Below are 14,343 nucleotides of genomic sequence, written 5' to 3'. Positions count from 1 at the left end.
AACAGGGTATATTTTTGTCTTACTACCCTTGCCTAGGAATGTTGTCGCCGGCGATAGACAAACGTTGTACCCAACCTACGGCATTTATTGGTGACCACAGCTAACTCTCAACGCGACCTACGGTGTTTATTGATAAGGCTATGTTTTGTATTGACTACGTGAAGTTGTCGGTGATTGCCAAAGGCTGTATGCAGCGTTTGGCTTGACACTGTACGTAACCTGCGCCATTTATTGGAGACCTCATCCTTAGAATACAACAAACTGGCATAATTATGTTTCATGGACCTTCTGATAATAATTCATTTGATATATAATTTTCTATTCTATTGCATTATTCTTCACAATAATTTTATATCTATATAAATATAAATAATAAATGTCGCAGATTAAGGATGTACCAGTAAGAACTTTCAAACACGAAAAATCTCAGTTTTAAAATACTATCTACCATTTTAATTTATTAAATTGGTGGATTCTGCATCTGAGATTCTTCAAATTGTTAGTAGATGTCGCTGTATCGCGTCTGATGGGAAATTTGAATTATTTTTCAGATTCCCTTTAAAATGATGGTGGAGCTGTTTTTCGGTTCAGAGGTGGGCACACTATCGAAAGCTACTGATGACGCCTGAAACGGTAGAAACAGTGCCTGTCTAGCTGGTGTGCAACCCTCTGAATCGAAAACAAGCAAAACCATCATTTATTATTTTTATTTCCTTTACTCGGATTTGAGTACTGAAAGTTCCTCTGCTGTCCGTTTTTCCTAGACGAATGAAAGCGAAATGTGATCGTTTCCCTTTCGTTTTCTATATTCGTCGTCTGCTGTCTTATTAATTGAAAAAGTCGCAGATTAAGGATGTACCAGTAAGAACTTTCAAACACGAAAAATCTCAGTTTTAAAATACTATCTACCATTTTAATTTATTAAATTGGTGGATTCTGCATCTGAGATTCTTCAATTTGTTAATTTTATATCTGTTAATATACGGTCTTATTTGTTTTAGATTGGCTTATATGTTTTCTCTATCTGTTTGGTAATTGGCAGTCTAACCATATGGATTGTTATACCAACTGTATTGCTTGCTGTATTGTTCTACCTAATGAGGATAGTTTTCGTCCAAACCAGTAGAGATGTTAAGCGAATAGAAGCTGTTAGTAAGTATTTTAAAATAGCTAATTTACAATTTTTGTGCATGCACATTAGGACATAACGGTAATATAAAAGTTATGTTATTTATATCCCTAATAGCACGCGATGGTCCAGTTAACATTCTTAAGGACATACACAGGATGTCCCTCAGACGTCGGTTTTAGCCCCAAGGACATACTTTGAATATTCCAGTTTGGTCCAGATGTCGTGGTACTAAACATCCAACAGACGTCCAAGAGAAAGATAATATAAACGTCCTAAGAGGACGTTTGGTGGACGTTTATCGACGATACTTAGATCTTCATCTAACGTCCATAAGACATAAAAAATACGTCCAGTGGACTTATTTGAAAGCCTGTTGGAATGTTCTTTGAAAGTTTACTGGGATTGTACATTGGACGTCCAATGCCATCGTACAAATTATACTTGCCAACAAAATATTTGCGAAAACCGTATTTTTATCCTATTAATTACAAAGTCATTTGTATTTGAGTAGTATCGTTAAATTTCGAGAAGTAAACAGACTGAATAGCTGGTATAATAAATAAAAGTTCAATAGATTAACAATACATTACTTTCTAACTGTACCAGAAACTTAACCACACCAATCAAATACAAATGACTTTGTAATAAGTTTAAGATTAAGGTTTGTTGAAATAACTTGATGGTAACTATACTTGCCCTGGTTGTTGACTGTTTATAAAGGTTTTGTATGATAGTGGGGTGGATTCAAAGCGATCGGCGTACTCGTCCCGGAGGTCGTCAATGTAGGTTTGGATATGGATTGATGGATGGTAAAGATTTTTGATTTTGGGATAACTCATACGTTTCCGAAGGCAGAACAGGAACCTTTTGGGGTCTCTTATGTTAAGGATTTTGCCGGTTTATGAGCTGAATGATGAATTTTCTGTTCCCTGAGTGTACTCTCTCGATAATTGTAGAGATGTTGAAAATGTTATGGATTGCACGGGAGGGGAACCGCCAGGATTTGTAGTGTACTCTACGTAGGATGCGATTTTCGGTACTTAAAGTTTTTCGCTCTGAAAAGTCTTTAGAAGCCAGTATCTTATATAAACTGCTCGTCAAAAGTTAAGGATATTGGTATGGTATTATGTGTATATTATATATAATAATCTATTAGTTACTTTTTATTACGAATATGACAATATTATTGTAGCAGTACCAACTATTTTATTTTAATAAATAACATATTTATTTGTAAATTTTAGCCAGAAGTCCAATTTTCACACATCTTTCTGCATCATTACAAGGTCTGACAACAATTAGAGCTTTTAAAGCCCAAGAAATACTCAAAAAGGAATTTGACAATTATCAAAATTTGAATACTTCGGCTTATTTCATCTTCGCAGGTGCTAACAGAACGTTTGGATTTTGGCTTGATTTTGTTTGTGTGGTTTATATTGGATTGGTACTGGCAGCTTTATTATTGATTAAAAGTGGTAAGTACATAACGTTTCCTAATATTTTATAAAAAGTACCTATATTTTATTTAAATCCTTTTTTAAAGGACTACACCACAGATCGTTTTTAGTCCAAAAAGATTATCCTCAGTGCTTTACACGTTAATGACATGCTTGAGTCACCAAGATATGTGAGTGAAAACCCTTTAATCGCTTACAATCATAAAATGTTTAAATTATTGTGTTAAAATAAAAGGGGTGTTTAAAATGGGCGACTACGAACTCCCCCACGCTACCTAGATTTTAATGGGTTCAGTTTTGTAGTAGGATTAAAAGCGACTACGAACTGCCCCACTGTACCTAGGTACTTAGATAATATTTTTGTGAACATATATAGTTTTTATTTTACTTTATTGTATTCAAAAAGGAACCCAATTCCCAAAGCATGAGCGAAAATTTTAAATGATTAAATAATGAAACTATAACAATATAATCGAATAAAGTTTATTTAAAATCTACATTAACTTATATAAAATAACAAAAACTACAGTTAAACAATAACAATGCTAAATTCTAATGTCTGATTAGTGATTAAAATAAGTAAGAGTGAACACTATATTTTAGATTTTAAAAGTTAGCTGCATAATAATTGCAAACTGACTTAGGTAATGAAGTCTAATTTAGTAATGTTTTGATTAACGTAATATTCATTTAGCATATTTTCAATAAAATCAACTTTTCTTTTTGGCGTTTTATCAAGTTTTTTTTTCGAATCTATGTGCAATTTTAATTTTCATATATACTTCTGCTTGAAATTTTAACAAAATGTCTGTAAATTTAAATATGTCAGGATGTGATTTATAAAATCATTCGTTAAATTTCGAGTGAAATGATTCACATGCGTTTGTAGTAAATATAAGAGATGATGAATTTGAAGCCCACATGTAAGATGGAAATGTTGAATCTTCCGTTAAATAATTATCAACTAGCTAATCACAAAATTGCAAAACTCTGTCATCTTCTGACGTAATATTAAAAAGTTCATCAGAAAAAAATCACCAACATCGTTTGGATCTAAATAAGGAATGCCAAAAAACAATTTTAAATATTTTCCAATAACAGTTTGATTTTTATATTCCGAGGACAAACCTAAATTCTGAATTTTTCGGTACTAATTTTGTGTTAAATGAAATTTGCAACAAAAAATGATAATGTTGCGCCACACTAACTTAGCTGCATTTTGAATTGCTATTTCAAAATCAGAAATTATTCGCTTCGGTTTTAAATTCAAATTTGTACATATTGTTATTAATGTATCAGAAGTACTTTTATACGATTTGTTACGAATGTGATTTATTTGGTAACAAACATAATACTAGAGGAACATAAAAACCATTTTTGTAGCCATGTATAGTAAACATCTGACAAAAATATTTAGAACAGTATTGAAAAGTTTCATCTACATACAAAGAATCTACATTACACAAAAAGTAAAGATTTGTGAAACAACTAAAAATTGCGGAATTATTTTTCGTAGATAATAAAAAGTTTTCACCAGTATTTGTTTTTAAATTTATGTTCACTAACACTTGTAGAACTTCTTCATGTGACTTGGGCAATGATGGTGTGGATTTTCGTCTTGCAGCATAGATATTTCTTCGAACGCAAGAAATGTCTTTCGTCGTCAGCGGTAAATTGCTGAAATTTTCCTTCCTCCATTCCTTGTGGACAATCTTTAAAGGTCTTTCACATATATCTTGTACAGCTTTTATCTTTGTAGAATTACTAAAAATTTGCCGGTCAACGTGAATATTTGGAGCATGATTATGGTCCACCGATGCTTTTTCAAGAATAACGTAATTTTCATCACCTTCCTTTGTGTACACTTTTTGTTGACACCCTTTTTTGATGCATCGCCATCTAACTTTTCCATCTTTGGAGGCATGGGCCTTTTGGCATGGGAATATTTATATTCATTAATTATTAATAAAAGTTCTCCCCTTTGACTAATTTAAACATAGTCGTTGGATTCGCCATTTAAAAGTTAAACACTAACGGACAAAACCGGACACTATACCGTAATTTATTTATTTATTTATTTATTTAACCTCCTTTAATACACAAAATAATTGTTATTACATTAAAAGAGTGCTTACTACTGCTAAAAACTAATTCCTATATTAAGTACTAAACCTAAACAGAATAGAACAAAGTAAAAACAAGTAAAAAAAGACACTACAAATACATCTAGACAAATAAATACATCTAAATACAAATACAAATAAATACATCTAAACTAAATACAGTCAAACCGGCTTATTGGAATAGCCTTTGTGCCAAGTAAAAGTATTCCTATAACCGGGATATTCTAATAACCGATCATTGGTTGCTACTATAAATGTTTCGGGACCTCAAATTTCTATTCCTTAAACCGGGATATTCCATTAAAAGGTATTCTAATAAGCGGGTTCGACTGTACTTGCAACTGAAGTGAATAACTGAAAATATTTATATTCTTACTTTCAACTATAATCAAATTTGGAATTTCCGGTTATTAAGACTTAATCCCCAACTTTTCGGCGATGGCGCAGCAGGTACTTAGGATTAATGGGCCCAGGTAGTTCGTGGGGCAGTTAGATAACTCCGTTTAAAATAATTCTGGATATAACATCAAGTACCACGGAACTTCCCACGATAAATGGTTTGCTTTTATCCGGAAGAAATCTCACGTTACGGACAGTAACCAGCAACCTTTAGTGGGAAACTATGTAATGTAATGTAAACTGCCTTAAGCCAAAGGTGGAAAACTATGAATGTAATGTAAATTTATAGGTTCCTATCGATAATTTTACACCTCTACTAGTTTCATCTCTTTTAATTTAACAACGTTTTATGTTATCCATCTTTGCGTTATTAGCGCGCTCGTCACTATATTTATATGTGTGATCAAATGTAAAGCACTTTGCGTTAAGAGTTTTCCATTGATAAAATCCCATTTAATCTTAAAACTATGCAAAAAATCTTATAAAGTTTTCTTTTACAGAGCAATTTGGAGGTAATATAGGTCTAGCACTCTCACAGGCTATGGCTTTAATGGGCATGTTCCAATGGGGAATGCGACAGTGGAGCGAGTTTGAAAATCAGATGACGTCTGTGGAAAGAGTACAAGAATACGCAGATCTAAAGCAAGAAAAAGACCAACCCTCGAACAAACCACGAGAAACCTGGCCAGAAAAAGGAGAAGTAGAGTTCAGCAACATGTCGTTGAAATATTCTCCTGATGATCCATTTGTGTTGAAAAACCTGACTTTTGTGGTCAAACCTAAAGAAAAAGTTGGTATAGTAGGACGAACTGGAGCTGGAAAGTCTTCTTTGATTCAAGCTTTGTTCCGACTAACTCACATTGAAGGCAGTATTCTTATCGATGGTGTTGATACGAAGACTATCTGTTTGAAAAAACTTAGGTCAAATATTTCTATAATACCGCAGGAGCCCGTGCTGTTTTCTGGAACGTTGCGAAAAAACTTGGATCCTTTTGACGAATACAAAGACGAGGTAAGATAAAGCTCACATTTTTTCTAAAGAACTAGTCCAAACTAAATTATTATGCTCAATGGATGGACCTATATTTAATAAGTTATATGTTTGCCTTTTAATGTAGGGAAATTTTATTTATCTTATTTAAGATCACTATTCAAAAATTTTCATACTATTCTTTTTGCGATGTCTAAAATAGCTCATTCTGTCTGTCTTTAATCCCTCATATGTCATAGTAATCAGCTTGCCTCATATAGTTTATACATGTCAAATTTTTCATGGTCCAAGGTTGTTTTAGTTAGCTTTACAATTTAAGCATATGCTCATTCATGTTAGCTGTTGATTTCTGCACATGCAGTGGCCTCTATATACAAGGTGTCCCAAAAGTAGCGGAACGGTCGAATATTTCGCGAAATGAACATCGCATCGAAAAACTGAAAAATACGTGTTTAATATTTTTCAAAAATCTATCGAATGGCACTAAACACGACCCCCCACTCTACCCCCTGGAAGTGGGGTGGGGGTAATTTTAAAATCTTAAATAGAAACCTCTATTTTTTATTGCAGATTTAGATTCCTTACGTAAAAGTAAGTACCTATTATTGAAGACATTTTTTCGAATTATGGATAGATGGCGCTATAATCGGTAAAAACGATTTATCGTCATACCATAGGTAAATTACAGAAACGCGGTCTAATATCTCAAGAAATACACTTCCAAATGAAAAACCAAAAAACATGTTTTTAATATTTTTCAAAAACCTATCCAACGACCTCAAACACGACCCCCCACTCCACTCCCTGGAGGTGAGGGTGGGGGTAACTTAAAAAACTTAAATGGGAACTCCCATTTTTTATTGCAGATTTGGATTTCTACAAAAGATAATAACATTTATTCGAAACATTTTTTAGAATTTTTGATAAATGGCGCTATAATCGAAAAAATGCGATTTATTAGCGCCATCTATCAACAATGCTAAAAAATGTTTTGAATAACTCTTACTTATTTTTTTATGAGAAATCCAAATCTGCAATAAAAAATGGGGGTTCCTATTTAAGATTTTAAAGTTAACCCCACCCCCACCTCCAGGGTTTGGAATGGGGGGCTGTGTTTAGTGTCTTTCGATAGGTTTTTGAAAAATATTACAAACGTGCTTTTTGGTTTTTCATTTGAAAGTGTATTTCTCGAGATATTCTACCGTTTCTATAATTTACCTATGTATGGTATCATGATAAATCGTTTTCACCGATTATAACGCCATCTATCCACAATTCGAAAAAATGTCGAATACTTGCTTACTTTTACATAAGAAATCTAAACCTGCAATAAAAAATGCGGGTTTCTATTTAAGATTTTAAAGTTACCCCCCACCCCTCCTCCAGGGGTGGAGTGTGGGGTCGTGTTTAGTGTCATTCGATAGATTTTTCAAAAATATTTAATACGTATTTTTCAGTTTTTCGATCCGATGTTCATTTCGCGAAATGTTTGACCGTTCCGCTACTTTTGTGACACCCTATATATCATATGAGGAGATCAGAAAACATCAGTTGACTCAAAATTTTTCTAATAGTCGATGAATCAGAGATACACTATTTTCTGGTGATGGGAACATTATTTCTGAATTGGTGTTGGTTCCAAGGCCTTTCTAAACGAGAGCCATTTATGTCTATTTTACATTTTTTAAAAATTCAATTTTTATATGATCTTTTTTAGATAATAATTTTAGTGACTCATTAAGCTTCTTCTTCTTTAAGTACCGTCTCCCAATCGGAGGTTGGATATCATCATCACTATCTTTACTCTACATACCGCTGCTCTGAAAAGTTCTGTGGAACTGAACTTAAACTAATCCCTTACAATTTTCACCCAGATCACTCTCCTTCTTCCTATACTTTTTCCTCCTCTTATTTTCCCTGCATTATCAGTCTTATCTTTTCATATCTCTGTCCCCTCATTACCTGTCCCAGATATTGTAATTTTCTTAGTGTTGGAAAATTCTCGAGAATGAAAAATCGGAGAATATTCTCGAGAATATTCTCGATATGGAGAATTTTCTGAGAATGAACCCCATGACGCACTTAAGAATACTGTTGAAGATGAAAAATCGGGTTTTAAAAATCATGATCTTATATACAAAATTATGAGACGAAACAATAGTGTTCTTTGTATATAAAAAAATGCAAAAACAACAGAAAACACAAAATTTCTTTGATAAAAAAATGAAATTTTCTTCTTAACAGCAAATAATCGATGTGGTATGATAAAAGATGAAACCTCAGATTCAGAATCTATTTTTATCATTAGCTCATCCTAGTCATCTACAATCTGCATTTCAATGTACTGATGAGTTGTGGGATTTTGTTTTTGACGAGTGGCCAGCTCAGTCATGGATTGGTCTACGTCTAACAATTTTAAATTGTGAGCAATAAAAGTTACCTTACTAGCCCGTTCAGCAGTGAGCCGGTTTCTTTTAGAGGAGTGGATAAAAAAACCATAAGTACTGAAACTTCTTTCAGTCGCTGCACTGGAATAAGGCATGCTTAATATACCAACTACTATTTTAGTTAATTTTGTTCCACAACATGTACCTGTTCACCATATGATTAAGTCTAGTTTTTCTATTAATTTTACAACGTATGGTGTTCCAAAAAATCCCTCCTTAGACCGATAAAGTGCCAAATCTGCCATTATTTCAGCCGACTCATCACCATATTGTAAAGTTGCTAAATTATCTACAAACTCATTTTCCTCAACCTGTTCTTTTCTGATTAAATGAACAAAATTTCAAATTTTTGCACGTTAATATTGCACCAAAACAATAAATATTGACACTGTAAACACCCTTGTAGTGGTTCATGGGATTGGCAAAAACAATATACTACATATTTTTTAAATTATAATAATTTGACCCGTATTTAGTTTTTATTTTTGTTTCGGTTTTTGAAAATCTACAAAATTTTTGCCAACAATATTCTCGAGAGAATTTTCTGGCCGAGAATATTCTCGAGAATATTCTAGTTCTCGAGAGTATTCTCTTGAGAATATTCTCTTCTAACGTCACTAAACTTTCTTATTTTTGTGTCGATTATTTCGTATTCTTTCCTATTTCTCGTAATACATCCGTATTCGTTTTCTTCTCTGTCCATGCTATTCTAAGCATCCTTCTCCACACCACATTTTAAATGACTGCAGCATATTTATTTGTTCTTGCATCAGTGATCTGCTTTCAACTCCTTACTCTCAGTTCTAATCTAGGATCTTTATTGCAGAGGAGTGTTTTCACTTTTAGAAATTCATTTCTTGCTTTTTCTATTTCTGTACTTAATTATTTATATGGGAAATAAGCCACAATTAAAATGAAAAAAATAATTTTATTAACGTTTCGACGCCCAAATCGGGTGCCGTTGTCAAAATACAAAATATTACTAAAATAAACTAAAGTGTTGTTGCTAAGCAAAAAAAATTCTTCTAATAATTTATTTAATCTCACTCATTTATATTGGCAATTCAGACATATATTATACATTTTAAAGTAGAAGACTTTAAAATGATATTGCCAATATTTTATGAGTTGCGTTCCTGGGACGACTTACTGAAAGATAGTTCATTCGATTACATGAAATTAACCCCAACTCAAGAATATCCGTCATAAAAAATTATAGTATGTGATATGTCTTTAAAAAGACAACCATCTTTAATTGTGGCTTATTTCCCATATAAATAATTAATCATAAAAATGCCACAAGGAAATAGCTTCAGAACAATATTTCTGTACTGGCCCGCATTTCTATTGTTTGATCATTATGTTCTAAAATCCATGTTCCCAGGTATTTGTATTTATCATCCCTTTCTATCGGTACATTTCCCAAATGTATGTTTGTTTGTATCTTTGTTTTCTTAGAGATTATAATATAGTTGGTCTTTTTTATATTCATTTTCAGTCCACATTTTTCTTAGAAACTGTTTGTTTTGTTAGTAGTAGTTGGAGTTGTTCAGCAGTTCTTGCCACAATCACGGTGTTATCTGCATATCTTATGTTGTTAATAGTGCTTCCGATAATCATTATTCCTTCATTTTCAGTTAGTAATGCTTCTACAATAATTGATTCACTATATACATTGAATAGTAGTACAGACTTAATAAATACATATCTTTGCCTAACTCTTCTCCTGATTTCAATTTCTGAACTGGATTTGTTATCTACACTTAGGGCAGCCAATGAGAGCAAGAACAAGTTATTACCTTTGAATTCTATCCTACTGCATGGATTTTAATGAAATTTTAGAAATAGCCTGAAAATATCTCCTTATTCAAAGTCTACCCTATGCTGATGTGTGCTTTTGTCTTGGGGGCGGTTCCCACCCAGTGGCGGCGCCTGGTGTAAAATATTGGGGGTGCACACATAATGTTAACATATAAAAAGACCTTGAGACCCCATTTCCGTAGGTAAAATTTTTTAAGTGTCTTCAAATTATAAAAATCAGAGGACCTTATTAAAAATTACAATAAATAATGTATTTTATTGACTTAAAATTATAATTTAGTGTTTAAATGTTACAAGGAAGTTGTAACGAAAGTCAGTGGCCTGTTATTTTTTAGAAAAATTATTCACAAACAAACTCAGTAAAATTTGGAATTTCTTGAATCATTTTTTTAAATTGAAAACATTGCGAGTGCAGTTAATCGATTCTGGCCCATATCTATTCTAAGGAAAGTTTTGATACGTTTCAATGCAGAGAGACATCGTTCTGTTTCTGCAGTTGTCACTGGCATCGTAACAAGTGCATAATTGGAGAATTCAAATTATTTCAGAAAAATCGTCTTGTAAATTATTTTCAATCAAAAATTTAGTTAAGTGGACTGCGCCGGATAGTTAAAATCGTATCTTCTATTTTATTCATTATGCTTCCTCTTCTCCAAATATGTGCTTCACAGCTACACAATTTGTAAGTTTTTACACAAATCTCCATTTTAAATAATCATTTATAATCCCGACGTTTGCACTTTGGTACATTCTTAATTAACAAATTAGACCAGTAAGGATCTGTTTTTAGGTGGATGTGAGAGGTGGCATTCAGATTTTTGCGGATAAAGTTAGGTGATAACTTCGTTAATAATAATTGATTTATGCTCCTTCTCAAATATGCCCGGAACATTAATAAAAAAAAATAAAATATTTAAAAATTTCGTTTTTTTTTCTACTTTTTTTGCTTATAACTTAAAAATTATTAATTTTAAAACAAAGTCGTATAAGAATAATACAAAGATAATTAAATTTTCTATCAGATGCGATTGGTTAAAAATGTCTTAATTTATCACCCTTACTTCAAAATAGCAACTAATATAAAATAAGGGGGCAAAACAAGCCTGTCCTTATTCAATGATTTTCGATCACTTAGGTTACACTTGGAACTTCCTAATTCGCTTAGAAAATTTTTGTAATGTGCTAAAACCTTACACCAAATTTCATTAAAATTGACTTACTAGATTTTGCATAATAATTTTGCAATCTAAACTTTTTTTGAAATCTTGCACAAGAAAAACTAGTACATAAAAAGATTTGTCAATTTTTTCACATATAAAGAAGTACTCCACCTATCTAATGCACTTTAAAAAATTGAAATCGGATTATTTAAGCAGCCTCGGCAATGTTTTAAAGTTATTAACAATTTTTTGGCTTATAAACAAATTAGTGCTGTGGCCAGGAGGGGGTGCTACGGGCTCCTTTATTTAGATGGACTTACCCAAGTTTTTTTATGTATTTTGACCCGTAGAACACGAATTTTTTGGGTAACAGTTGATCCGGATGTCGATAAGATTGTTATAAACAAAGAACTTGAGGAATTACATAACATCGATTTTTCGCAAAATAAAACATTTTTTTTTTGTATTTCTTGGGTAATTCTAAGCAAACAATGTTCTTACAAGTTTTTTCGTAGGATGCATAGTTTTCGAGATAAACGCGGTGGAACTTTCAAAAAATCGAGAAATTGCAATTTTTGAACGCGAATAACGTTTGATTAAAAAATAAAAATAGCAATTCTGCTGACAGCATTTGAAAGTTTAAGTTAAATTAAACCGGTTTGAATTATTTGCATTGCTAAAAATTAATTTTTTTATTTTTAAACAAAGCTATTTGTTTATAAGCTAAAAAATTGTTTCTAAATTTAAAACATTGCTGAGGCCCCTTAAATAATCCGATTTTAATTCTATAAAGTGTATTAGATAGGTAGAGCACCTCTTTATATGTAAAAAAAGTAGCAGACTTCTAAATGGTCTACTTTTTGTTCAGAAAGATTTTAAAAAATTTGAACTTTTTTAAAAACATTTAGATTGCAAATTTATTATGCAAAATTTATTAGATCGATTTTAATGAAATTTGGTATACGATTTAAGGATGCTACAAAGAATTTCCAGCGAATTAACAAGGCTTTTAGTGCCACCAAAATGGTTAAAAAATATTGAATAACAACAGACTTATTTTGCCCCCTTATTTTGTATTTATTGCTATATTGCAGAAAAGGTAATACCTTAAGACATTTTTTACCAGTCGTATGTCATACAAAATTCAATTATCTTTATTTTATTTTTCTACGACTTTGTTCCAAAACGAATCGTTTTAAAGTTATAAGCAAAGAAAGCAGAAAAAAATCGATGTTTTTCGAAATTTTTAAATATTTTAATTTTTTTATTAATGTTCCGGGCATATTTGAGAAGGAGCATAAGTCAATTATTATTACTGAAGGTGTCACCTAACTTTATCTGCAAAAATCCGAATGCCACCTCTCACATCCAAAAATATACGTTTTTTCGCATATCCTTACTGGTCTAAATTTGGTTTCGGCATTTTTAATTTTTCTTCTAAATATAATGAAGAAAATTTAATTGATTTTAAATATTCCACGCTAACATTTACATCCACAAATCCTTATTGTTCCGAAATTCCGAAATAATGTTCCGAGATGAAAATAATAAAATACTAGTTCACGAAAGGGATGTCAAAAAGAGATGGAGAAAGTACTTTGACAGCTTATTAAATGAAGAATTTGACAGACAGCCTGTAGAGTCAACGGAGACAGTAGCAGCAATGGTCACCAAAATAACCAACAAGGAAGTGGCTCAAGCGCTTCAAAAAATAAAGAAAGGAAAAGCGGTAGGACCAGATGATATTCCTGGGGAAGTATGGAGAGCATTGGGAGAGACAGGAACAAGGTGGCTAGCAGGTCTATTTAATAGAATTATGGAAGTTGGACAAATGCCAGACGAATGGAGAAGCAGTATACTGGTACCTGTTTACAAAAACAAGGGAGATATACAACAATGTACAAACTACAGGGCTATAAAACTGCTTAGCCACACCATGAAAATATGGGAAAGAGTAATTGATAGACGGATACGTGAAGAAACCGAAATATCCGAGAATCAATTTGGCTTTATGCAGGGTAGATCAACAACAGATGCAATTTTCATTATAAGGCAGTTGATGGAAAAATACAGGAGTAAAGAAACAAACGCTCATATGGTATTCATTGATCTTGAGAAAGCATATGATAGAGTTCCTCGAGAGATTCTGTGGTGGGCACTCAATAAGAAAGGAGTCCCTGGTGAATATGTAAAGATTGTGAGGGATATGTATGAGGGAGTAACGACTAGTGTTAGGACAGGTGTGGGAGAGACTGATAAATTTCATGTGAAAGTAGGATTGCATCAAGGTTCTGTGCTTAGTCCGTATTTATTCTCATTAGTTTTGGACCAGATAACAGCGAAAATACAGGGTAACATTCCATGGTGCTTAATGTATGCTGATGATGTCGTGTTAGTAGGAAATAGTGAAAGAGACTTAGAACAAAAACTGGAACAGTGGAGACAAGCTCTGGAGGAAAAAGGTTTAAAACTTAGTAGGACAAAAACAGAGTATTTGGAATGTTCATTTAAAGATGGAGCTACTACAAATAAAATGGTATCTTTGGATGGTGAAATGATTGTAAAAAGCAATAGTTTTAAGTACCTAGGATCGGTATTACAGAGTAATGGAGAAATAGATGGAGATGCATGCAGTAGAATTAGGGCTGGATGGATGAAGTGGAAAGAAGCGAGTGGTGTGTTGTGTGACAGAAAAATTCCAATGAAGCTGAAGGGAAAATTCTATAAAACAGCCATAAGACCAGCTATGATGTACGGAACTGAATGTTGGGCAGTGAAAAAGAAAGAGGAACAGCGAATGCATGTGGCGGAAA

At 32.6% G+C, this 14,343-nt stretch overlaps 1 protein-coding gene across 4 annotated transcripts in view; it reads left to right on the top strand.

The window, feature by feature from the left end:
* LOC114330915 (ATP-binding cassette sub-family C member 4) overlaps window positions 1-14,343 on the top strand; it is a 242,880-nt gene that overhangs the window by 219,636 nt on the left and 8,901 nt on the right. For all 4 annotated transcript variants that reach the window (XM_050660979.1, XM_028280354.2, XM_028280353.2 and 1 more), the window contains 3 exons: window positions 1,002-1,152; window positions 2,377-2,607; window positions 5,612-6,123. In XM_050660979.1, coding sequence (XP_050516936.1) covers window positions 1,002-1,152; window positions 2,377-2,607; window positions 5,612-6,123 — 894 coding nt within the window. The remainder of the gene's footprint in view (window positions 1-1,001; window positions 1,153-2,376; window positions 2,608-5,611; window positions 6,124-14,343) is intronic.

This window comes from Diabrotica virgifera, chromosome 9 (genome assembly GCF_917563875.1).
Source record: "Diabrotica virgifera virgifera chromosome 9, PGI_DIABVI_V3a".
NCBI classification, from domain to species: Eukaryota; Metazoa; Arthropoda; class Insecta; order Coleoptera; family Chrysomelidae; genus Diabrotica; species Diabrotica virgifera.
The sequence above is the reverse complement of the archived record's forward strand: the minus strand, read 5'-3'. Positions and strand labels throughout refer to the sequence as shown.